At 39.2% G+C, this 12,115-nt stretch overlaps 1 protein-coding gene across 1 annotated transcript; it reads left to right on the forward strand.

Annotated features, from left to right (window-relative positions):
• Positions 1 to 8,866: 8,866 nt before the first annotated feature.
• On the forward strand, positions 8,867 to 11,734 carry LOC131189677 (zinc finger protein ZFP2-like; the record flags this gene model as incomplete). Its single annotated transcript, XM_058165965.1, has 2 exons — positions 8,867 to 9,964; positions 10,936 to 11,734. A coding segment is annotated over one exon (1,047 nt), but the record flags the coding sequence as incomplete, so codon positions are not given.
• Between the last annotated feature and the right edge of the window lie 381 nt (positions 11,735 to 12,115).

Below are 12,115 nucleotides of genomic sequence, written 5' to 3' on the forward strand. Positions count from 1 at the left end.
AAGGATTAGAGATGACATGATAGTGGTATTCCAGTATTTGAAAGGTTGCCACAAAGAAGGGGTGAACTTATTTTCCAAAGCCTCAGAGTCCCCTCCATGTGGGTGTCGTTCCATTGAGGACTGCACGTTGAGTACAATTTGACAGTGTGTTATGAATCAATCTGTCTGGATGGATGTCTCTCTGTGTGTAATGTATTTTACTGGTCCACTAATTTAGTCATTTTGTTGAAGAATGGAATAAGATTTCTTTGGCATGATCTGATTTTAATAAGCCCTTTCTTGGCTTCTACCGGTAGTTACAACTTAGCTTGCTTCTAGGTGTTCTCAGATCTGTTGCTTGATTATCTTTTCCAGGATCTTCCCAGGTATTGTTTCTAACTTCCTTGCCATTTTCTCTCTTTAGTGGACCGTTTCCTTTTTCTTGTTATATATATGTTGAAAGAAACTTGTTTTTGTTATCTTTAACTTTTGTTCCAAGTCTTTGTTCATATTCAGCCTTTGGTTTCCTGACTTCATCTTTGCAGATTCGGGCTATCTGCTGATAATTCTGCCTTAGTTATGTGTCCCTCTTTCCATTTTTTGTACTTATCCTTTTTGTCTTTCAGTTTATCAGAGAGATCTTTATGCAACCATGCTGGCTGCTTCTTGGATTTCTTGTTTTTCCTTTTAGTGATATTGTGTTGGACTTGGCTTATATGATCATATTTTCCAGTGTTTTCCACGCTCCTTGCATTGTTTTCTCTTTTAGGATTTTTATCCGTGAAATATTGCTTAGGCTCTGAATTTATTAAAATCAGCTCTTCTAAAATTGAAGACACTTGTTGGATTTTTTTTAATTTGCATTTATATCCCGCCCTTCTCCGAAGACTCAAGGCGGCTTACACTATGTTAGCAATAATCTTCATTCTATTTGTATATTTATATACAAAGTCAACTTATTGCCCCCAACAATCTGGGTCCTCATTTTACCTACCTTATAAAGGATGGAAGGCTGAGTCAACCTTGGGCCTGGTGGGACTAGAACCTGCAGTAATTGCAGGAAGCTGCTGTTAATAACAGACTGTCTTACCAGTCTGAGCCATATACGGTACCTGTGCATTTTGGGTTTTTTGCCTAAATTTTATATGTGAAATTATGACTGAAACCTATATAGGTTCACACTATCAGGAAATTTGTCCTTAGTTTTAGGTTGCTTAACAGACTGTTAGCAGTCTGAGCCACAGAGGCCCAGAGGATTATAGTCTATTGCTTGAGTTTGCATTATATTGAATTCCAGTAAGACGTGGTCACTTGCCCAAGGTTCCGACAATTCAACTCCTTCTATCCTCTAGTTCCCTTTTGGATGACATAGTTGTCAGCCAAGTTGGTTAGAAATCTGTTTGTTCTCCTACTTGCTGTAGAGTTTGTCTCCCAGTTGATATCAGGGTGGTTAAAGTCTCCCATTACATCCTGATGTTGCCCTTTTGATATAGTTTGTAATCCACACATGTATTGAAAATGACAGATGAATAAAATTTACAAGTTTTTTTACTTCCATGTCTTGGCAGTAAGAATGATATTTCTTGTCCCGTCCATGGTTCAATTCTGCATAATCCAACACTTCCTAAAAAATACCTCTTTGGTTGCACAGATAGTCCTCACTTACCACTTCATCCCCGAGCCTTCAAAATTCCTATGGCACAGTAGAAGCAGACGTGCACCTGGTCCACAAAATTTGTGGTAATCTTAGCACTTGTTCAATGACCATCACTGTGGTTTTAAAGGTTTAAGAAAAGGAGTTGCACCAATTCGGGTTCTGCCAATAGTTGCACATTTATGATGGCCGCGTCATCCCACACTGATGATCCCCATTTGTGACCTTCCCAGCTAGCTTCTGACAAGCAAAATCAGTGGCCATACTGGCAGGAAATTGCAAGTTACGGTCATACGAAATTGCCTTTAACAACTCACAGTAAGTTGCTTAACAACTACAAAGGAACAGATGTAAGTTCTGTTTGAGCTGCTTGGTGATGCAGATATCTGTTTCAATTGTGGTAGGTTAAGTGAGGATGACTTGAGTGGGGATGTCACCAGAGGGGTTGAAGACAGGATTTTCTGTTCTTTTTTTTTTTTTTATGTTCAGTGGATAATTTCATTTTTTATTTTTTTTTAATTACTTTTTTCTAACATTACAAACAGAAAAAAAAATACATTATTCCACCCTTGTGCTATACATAAAAAAGGAAGATTTGGGTCTTCGGATATGTCCTCATGATTGCCAAAATCCACGTTCTCGAGGTACAGGTACCGAGGCGTCCAATTTTCCAAGCGCATAGTCCACGAATGGTTTCCAAATCTTCCAGAAAATATCTTCTTTAGATAGATAGATAGATAGAATTTTATTGGCCAAGTGTGATTGGACACACAAGGAATTTGTCTTGGTGCATATGCTCTCAGTGTACATAAAAGAAAAGATACGTTCATCAAGGTACAACATTTACAACACAATTGATGATCAATATATCAATATAAATCATAAGGATTGCCAGCAACAAGTTATAGTCATACAGTCATAAGTGGAAAGAGATTGATGATGGGAGCTATGAAACGATTAATAGTAGTGCAGATTCAGTAAATAGTCTGACAGTGTTGAGGGAATTATTTGTTTAGCAGAGTGATGGCCTTGAAAAACTGTTCTTGTGTCTAGTTGTTCTGGTGTGCAGTGCTCTATAGCGTCGTTTGAGGTAGGAGTTGAAACAGTTTATGTCCAGGATGAGGATCTGCAAATATTTTCACGGCCTCTTCTTGATTATGCAGTATACAGGTCCTCAATGGAAGGCAAGTTGGTAGCAATTATTTTTCTGCAGTTCTAATTATCCTCTGAAGTCTGTGTTTTCTTGTTGGGTTGCAGAACCGAACCAGACAGTTATAGAGGTGCAAATGACAGACTCAATAATTCCTCTGTAGAATTGGATCAGCAGCTCCTTGGGCAGTTTGAGCTTACTGAGTTGGCGCAGAAAGAACATTCTTTGTTGTCCTTTTTAATGATGTTTTGATGTTAGCTGTCCATTTGAGATCTTGCGATATGATAGAACCCAGAAATTTGAAGGTTTCTATTGTTGATACTGTGTTGTCAAGTATTGTGAGAGGTGGGAGTATGGAAGGTTTTCCTAAAGTCTACCACCATTTCTACGGTTTTGAGTGTGTTCAGTTCCAGATTGTTTTGGTTGCACCACAAGGCTAGTCGTTCGACCTCTCGTCTATATGGATTCGTCATTGTCTCGAATGAGACCAATCACTGTTGTGTCATCTGCGAACTTCAGTAGCTTAACAAATGGATCATTGGAGATGCAGTCATTGGTATACAGAGAGAAGAGAAGTGGGAGAGCACACAGCCTTGGGGCCCTGTGCTAATTGTACAGGTATTGATGTGATCTTGCTTAGCTTCACCTGCTGCTTCCTGTTTGTTAGGAAGCTTGTGATCCACTTACAAGTCTGTTCCGGTACCTGTAGCTGGTTTAGCTTAGTTAGAAGAATGTCTGGAATGATGGTATTGAATGCTGAACTAAAGTCTACAAAAGGACCCTTGCATAGGTCTTTGGAGACTCAAGATGTTGTAGGATGTAGTGCAGAGCCATATTAACAGCATCATCTGTTGATCTATTTGCTCGGTATGCAAATTGCAAGGGTCTAAGCGGATTCGTGATGGTTTTCAGGTAGGAAAGCACTAGCCTTTCAAGGTTTTCATGACTACAGATGTTAGAGCAACTGGTCTGTAGTCATTCAGTTCCTTGATGGTGGGCTTCTTGGCACTGGGATGATGGTAGAGCGTTTGAAGCAAGAAGGAACATAGCACATCTCTAGTGATTTATTGAAAATATGGGTGAAGATGGGGCCAATTGGTCAGCACAGACTTTTAAGCAAGAAGGAGTTATCTTGTCTGGGCCTGGAGCTTTTCCTGGCTTTTGTCTGTGAAATAGGTCCTGCACTTCCTTTTCTGTGATCACTAGGGTTGTGAACCCAATGAAATGGGGTCAGTTGTAGGAGGCTTGGCTGTTGTTGATGTGTCTGAGATGGGGTTGTGGAGATAGGTGGCTGTAGTTTCCTTTCAAACCTGCAGTAAAACTCATTCAGGTCATCTGCCAGTTGTTGATTACCTTCAGCCTGGGAAGGAGGTTTGCCATAGCCGGTGATATTTTTAAGAGTTTTCCACATGTTTGCTGGTTCATTTGCTGAAAATTGATTCTTTAGCTTTTCAGAGTAGCTTCTTTTTGCTGCTCTTATCTCCCTTGTTAGTGCATTTCTGGCCTGATTGTACAGTATTTTATCACCTTTTCTGTAGGCTTCCTCTTTGGAATGTCGTAGCTGCTTAAGTTTAGGTGTAAACCAAGGTTTGTTATTACTGTGTATTCGCAAGTTCCTTGTAGGTACACATAGGTCTTCACAGAAGCTGACATCCAGGTCTGCAGAGGTATCTTTAAAAATATTCCAATCAGTGCAGTCAAAACATGCCTGTAGCTTTAATTCTGATTCCTCCAGGTTTTCACTGATTTAATTATTGGTTTTATGGCTTTAAGTCTTTGCCTGTAAGCAGGTACAAGGTGAATCATGCAATGATCAGAGTGTCCTACAGCTGCACGTGGTAAAGACCGATAGGCATCTTTTAGTGTTGTGTAGCAGTGGTCTAGAGTATTCTTGCCTCTGGTGGGACAATTGACATGCTGAAAGTATTTTGGTAGTTCTTTCCTTAAGTTTGCCTTGTTTAGATCTCCCAAAACAATGGCCAGTGAATCAGGGTGTTTGGCTTCAGCCTCCATGATTTGGTCAGCTAGAGTTCTGCCTTGTTTACACAGGCTTGTGGTGGGACATAAACAGCAATTAGAAGAAATGAGGAAAATTCACGAGGCGAATAGTAAGGTTTGCAGTTGATAATTAGAGTCTCTAAATTGTTGTCACAGAACTTGTAAATTATGTTAAAATCTTGACACCAGGATGAATTAATATATAGACATAAGCCTCCTCCTTTCTTTTTACCAGATGTTTCTGAAATTCTGTCTGATCGTTCAATTTGAAATCCTGGAATGTTCAGGCTGCTATTTTCAATTGATTCATTTAACCAGGTTTCAGAGAAGCATAGGACTGCTGAATTGCGAAAATCAGAATAGTATTTGTTTAAGAGGAGTATTTCATCCATCTTATACACACCACTTCTAATTTTAATATCACATGTCATTTTATCATTTAAAGCTAATTTCCACATTTCAGAATTCCACTCTTCTATTCTAAAAATCACATCTAGTTTCCAATATCTAGCTATTATAATACTACCTATTATAATCATAATTCTAATCAATTCTTTTTCATATTTTGTTAATTCTATTTCCTTAATTACCAACAATAATATAGTTTCCACTCTCAATATTATTACTTTATCATTTCAAATATCATTTTCTCAATTGTTATATTTTAACCTTATCACATTTATACCACATATGTTCATAAGTCCCAATTCCATATCACATCTCAACATTTTTACTAATTTTTTATCCATTGTGACAATCTTACTGAGTCAAATACCATTTCAAACAACTTTGTAATTATGCTCTTTAATCCTTATAGATAAAGTCCTCATAATCCTACTATTCCAATTCACATTCCAATCTGACTCTGGTATTTCAATATTAAGATCTTTTTCCCAATTTATCCTCATCACACTTTGTAGTTTTTCATCAGAGTTTATATTCTTATAAACCTGCTAATGAGTCCTTTAGCCCAATTTCATCTTTCATAATCCGAGATACTAAATGTTCAAATTCAGTTTCACATCTATTTATGAATAGTTTTCCTTAATTTTTTTGTCCATTTTTTTGTTTGTATTTTTTCAAACCAATTTAAACCCAATTTTTCAATAATTTCTTTCTTCCTTTTTTCGTTTTCTAAAGCTTTTAACCAATCTATTATTGTTTCTAAATTTTCATCTTCAATTATCTTTTCACGATTTAGGTTGATTTTAATCGGCCAACTCTCAACTGTTTTCCCCAAAAAGATCATATCCGGGATTAAGATTTTAACAAATTTATTCCACATTTTACTTAATCCCTTTAACCAATAACTTCTAATTACACATTTTGAGTTTGCTTTATCTAAAAACCACCTTGATCCAAATTTCTCTATATCCCTTACCTCTAAATCTCTCCAATGATTATCTTCACCTTTAGGTATTTTTACCACTATCCGGATACCATATGCACAGTAATAATTAAATAATTTGGGGATTCCTAATCCGCCTTCCTTTTGATTTTGATACCACATTTTCTTCACTAATCTTAATTATGATGTGGTGATGAATGAAATTGAGAAGAAGATAGATAAATATAAAATGCTAAAGTTGTCTTGGTTTGGTAGAATTGCAATGTGTAAGATGATGTTGCTGCCCAAGTTTAATTTTTTATTCGAGATGCTACCGTTAAATTTGACAGAGAAAGATATTGAAGGATATCAGAAAAAATTGGACAAATTTTGCAATGGTGGGACAGGATTTTCTGTTCTTATTTGCAGCTGAGGACTTCCATGAGCAAAAGTGATGCTTTAAAGCTTGCACAGGCTTTCAGCATCATTTCATCAGTTAAAGCCCCCACATCTCTAAATTTAGCTCAGAAGGTTTGACTGCAAACATTTTGCAACATTTGGCAGGCTTGAAAGACGTAGATTTTCTCCATGTATACATGTGTAGTTGGGTGTATCTGTATTTCTCTCTATGCATAATCTGCAATTATGTAACCTATTCCCAGCACTTCAAGATATTTTTGATGATAACACTTTGCATTGTTAAGAATTTATGACTGACCCAACTAAATAACTCAATTTGATTGAATATTGATTGAATATTTGAACATGGATCTCAGTAGTATTCCATGTGTGATATGAATCATCAATAATGTGATTATTCTAATATTGGGGCATGTTTGTTTTTTCATTGTAATATATACTTTTTTCTTTTTTCACATCATCTCTAACCATTTTATAAAGAATTAAAGTTCTATTTTTCTTTGAATCTTACAGACAAAGAGGATGGCAATAAGAACACTCGGGACAACTTTAAATAACAAGCACTGTTGAAAAGGGAAGATAATCAAGCCAGAAATCAAATATTTTCCATTTCCTTCAGAAAACTACACAATTCTCCTCTTCCAGCAGCTGTTAGACAAAAGAGAGAAAATCAAGAATGAATAAGCAGATTATGCAGAACTGAAGGATACATTACATGAAAAGTGAAGGGAGCTTATTTATCCTTCAGCAAAAGAGGGAAATATCTGGAGGTCAGTGGGGAGGAAAAGGTCAATAGTAAAGTCACGTAGAGCAGACAGTAATTCAAGCCTCTCCCTGTAAGGAAGAAAACTGCTTGAATGAAAGCACCATTAAACAAAGCATTATCCATATTTTTGACCTCAAGAATATCATGTGTGGAAAAGCTCCATAGATTTGTCTATTGTGGGACAAGCACAGATTGCAAGTTGCAGCTGATGATGCACAAGAGGAGCCAGAGAGGAGAAAAACCATATAAATTACCTGATTGTGGCAAAAGCTTTGGTCACAACAGCTCCCTTGTGGTTCATGGAAGCATCCAGACACAAGAGGGAAGCCAGTAAATGCTTTAGTGAGCACGGCAACATGGTGCTACATCAGATAACTCGCAGGAGGAAGAAAATGTATGACTGTGCAGATTGTTTGAAAGTTTCATTAGAAATTCCCAGGTCATGAGACACTAAAGGACGCACACACAGGAATAAAAACCATTTGAACATCCTTTCTGTGGGAAAAGTTTCAGTGAAAATTCCATCCTGGTGAAGCACCAGAGAACTCACACAGAAGAGAAAACCTTTGAATGTCCTGATCCTGGAAAAAGTCAGTCACAATTTAAGTCTGGTGATGCATCAGAGGACTCACAGGAGAAAACCTTTGAATGTCCTGATTGTGGCAAAAGCTTTGGTGATAATTCCAACCTGGTGACACACCAGAGGACTCACACAGAGAAAACCTTTGAATGTCCTGATTGTGGGAAAGTTACAGTCAGAATTCCACCTGGTGATACACCAGAGGACTCACACAGAGAGAAATGTTTTGAATGTCCTGATTGTGGGAAAAGTTTTAGTGATAATTCCACCTGGTGATACACCAGAGGACTCACAGGAGAAAACCCTTTGAATGTCCTGACTGTGGGAAAGTTCAGTCAGAATTCCACCTGGTGATACACCAGAGGACTCACAGGAGAAAACCCTTTGAATGTCCTGATTGTGGGAAAAATTTCAGTTATAATTCCAACTGATAGACCAGAGGACTCACAGGAGAAAACCCTTCAATATACTGACTGTGGGAAAGTTACAGTCAGAATTCCACCTGGTGATACACCAGAGGACTCACACAGGAGAAAACCTTTGAATGTCCTGATTGTGGAAAAGTTTCATTAGAAATTCCACCTGGTGAGACACCAGAGGACTCACACAGAGAGAAACCCTTTGAATGTCCTATCTGTGGGAAAGTTACAGTCAGAATTCCACCTGGTGATACACCAGAGGACTCACAGGAGAGAAACCCTTTGAATGTCCTGATTGTGGGAAAAGTTTTTGATAATTCCACCTGGTGAAACATCAGAGGACTCACAGGAGAGAACCCTTTGAATGTCCTGATTGTGGGAAAAGTTTTAGTCAAATTCCACCTGGTGATACACCAGAGGACTCACACAGGAGAGAAACCCTTTGAATGTCCTGATTGTGGGAAAGGTTTTAGTGATAATTCCACCTGGTGAAACACCAGAGGACTCACAGGAGAGAAAACCTTTGAATGTCCTGATTGTGGGAAAGGTTTTAGTGATAATTCCACCTGGTGACATCAGAGTATTCACACAGGAGAGAAACCCTTTGAATGTCCAGCTTGTGGGAAAAGTTTTTGTGATAATTCCAGCCTGGTGAAACACCAGAAGACTCACACAGGAGAGAAACGCTTTAAATGTCCTATCTGTGGGAAAAGTTTTAGTGAAAATTCCAGCCTGGTGAAACACCAGACAACTCACACAGGAGAGAAACCCTTTGAATGTCCTATCTGTGGAAAACATTTTAGTGATAATTCCAGCCTGGTGAGACACCAGAGGACTCACACAAGAGAGAAACCCTTTGAATGTCCTATCTGTGGGAAACGTTACAGTCAGAATTCCTACTTGGTGATACACCAGACGACTCACACAGGAGACAAACCCTTTGAATGTCCTATCTGTGGGAAAAGTTTTAGTGAAAATTCCAACCTGGTGAAACACCAGAGGACTCACACTGGAGAGAAATCCTTTGAATGTCCTGACTGTGGGAAACGTTACAGTCAGAATTCCAGCCTGGTGAAACACCAGAGGACTCACACAGGAGAGAAACCCTTTGAATGTCCTACTTGTGGGGAAAGCTTTTGTAATAATTCCAAATTGGTGAGACACCAGAGGAGTCACACAGGAGAGAAACCCTTTGATTGTCCTGACTGTGGGAAACATTGCAGTCATAATTCCAGCCTGGTGAGACACCAGAGGATTCACACAGGAGAGAAACCATTTCAATGTCCTATCTGTGGGAAAAGCTTTAGTGATAATTCCAATCTGCTGACACACCAGAGGACTCACACAGGAGAAAAACCGTTTGAATGTCCTCTTTGTGGGAAATGTTTCAATAGAAATTTCAACCTCATAACACACCAGAGGACTCACACAGGAGAGAAACCCTTTGAATGTCCTATCTGTGGGAAAAGCTTTGGTGATAATTCCAGCCTGGTGATTCACCAGAGGACTCACACAGGAGAGAAACCCTTTGAATGTCCTATCTGTGGAAAACATTTTAGTAATAATTCCAACCTGGTGAGACACCAGAGATCTCACACTGTGGAGAAATCTTTAAAATGACCAGTCTGTGGACATTACTTCAAGCATAAATCATCCTTTATTGCACACAAGGTAATCCATATGAGGAATAGTAGATGAGTTTACAGAATGCTTGAATTTCATTTGTGATCTCCCATTGAAAGTATAGGTGATAAATTGATTGTTTGAATATTGGCTTGATTCATTTTACTCAAACATTTCTCAGAATTAAATGTGTAGGTGGAGAGAAAAGGAAAATGGAAATGGCTAATTTTCAGTGGGCCCTGGATTCATCCCTGTTGTGAACTGTGATAATGGCGCAACGCACAACACGGCGTCCTGCCGCAAGCATAACATACACAGATATGACTCACATTCTTCTCTGCCTTCTCGGAAGGGAAGCAAGAGTGAAAGAAAATGCAGTCTAGTGGAAATGCACTTAGAGGAGTTTAGCCAAAAGGAAAAGGATAGCTGATGGTAGCTTTTTAAAACATTATTTGGTCAAAAACAAAAATATCTTCCAGAATTTAAAAGTGTTTTAATCAGCTGAGAAACAGTTTGGAGACAGCTTGCATGGGCTGCGCGACAAGCTATGCTGTGTCTGGCTGTGAGAGGCTGCAGAAGAAGTCAGGCGGTGGGGCTACAGGTGTCAGGGTTTGGGTGGCCTGGCTGCGATGGTCCTAAGGTAAGTGGGTAAGACATGCCCTGAAACTAAGACCTGGTGCTTATTATGGGCCCAAAAGAAAATAAAACTGGATCTTATTTTCGGGGAAACACGGGATAGGTACATATGTATAATCTGTCCTCAGCACTTCCAAGTATATTTGATGATTACTCTTTGCAATTCTATGAACTCATGATTGACCCAAGTCAACAAATAAAGGTCATAATTGAACAGATTTTAGATGTATATTGAAAATGTAAATAATGTAAGAGGTTAAGTTAGCCTTTTGGCACCTTTGCCTTTTATTGTAATGTATGCCTTTGGATCTGTTTTTTTAAAAATATTGTGCAGCCATTTTATAAACCGTAATTAAACTAACCCTTTTATGTGAATCTTACAGGCAAAAGAATGCCAAAGAGAGCACTGTGGAGAACTGAATCACAAGCAGCATTAAAAGGCAGAGAAAACCAAGGCAGCAATCAAAATCTTGTTAGTTCCTCCGGAAATCCCCAAAATTCTTCTTCCTCCCCAGCAGCTTACAGACAAGGAGGACAAAACCAGGAAAAGAGTTTTGAGCTGGACAAAAAAAATAGAGTATCTGGAAGAAACGTATCAAAATATCAAGGGGCATAATTTCGTAATTCAGAAAAAGAGGGAAATAGCTGGAAGTCAGTGGGAAGGAAATGATCACTTGGATAGCCAGATAAGGCAGACCGTAATGGAGGCCTCGCCCTGTGATGAAGGAAGCCGTAACTTGAATCAATGCTCCATCCAAGAAGGGATTGAGAGTATTTTTGATGTCCTTGAGACTCCAAGAATGTCAGTGGTGGAAAAGAACCACAGATCTGCCTATTGTAGGAAAAGCAAAGATTATAGAACACAGGTGATTATGCCGAAGAGGATCCACACTGGGAGTGGTTGGCACAGGAAATCTTCGGACTTCTGTTTGGAGGAAGGGAGAATTATCAAGAATGTTTGTACTACCTGTCTTGTAGGAGTAGCTGCACACCCACTATTCACAGACACATGGAGTTTATCCCCTTCACCTACCTCCACATAAAACAGGAGTCCTGAAACTTTTTAAACGGGGCCAATTCACGGTCCCTCAGACTGTTGGGGGCTGGACCAGCTGGGTGGGCATGGCTTCTTGTCATGTGACTGGGTGGGCGTGGCCAATTTAGCAGTCCATTAAACAATACACAGCAGCCTCCTTTTCTATTTTTTTATGGATGAAGTTTTTGCTCTAAGGTGTTTTTTACCGGGGTGGGTGGGTGGGAGGGAGAGATTGGCAATGCATGTGGAAGGTAAGACATGCTTTCCACTGGTCTCGGGACTATATTTAAAGGGCCAGCTAATGTCAATGGTGTTGGGAGATTCATTGGTGAGGTGATAGTGACTGGATGTGCGATGTTCACTGGTGCAGTAACAAGTTGGTAAATTGACAGGTGTGGTGCAGTGGTGGGTTTCAAATTCTTTTACTACCGGTTCTCTGGGCGTGGCTTGCTGGGCGTGGCATGGGAAGGATACTGTAAAATCTCCATTCCCACCCCACTCCAGGAGAAGGTTACTGCAAAATCCCC

This window comes from Ahaetulla prasina, chromosome 2 (assembly GCF_028640845.1).
Source record: "Ahaetulla prasina isolate Xishuangbanna chromosome 2, ASM2864084v1, whole genome shotgun sequence".
NCBI classification, from domain to species: Eukaryota; Metazoa; Chordata; class Lepidosauria; order Squamata; family Colubridae; genus Ahaetulla; species Ahaetulla prasina.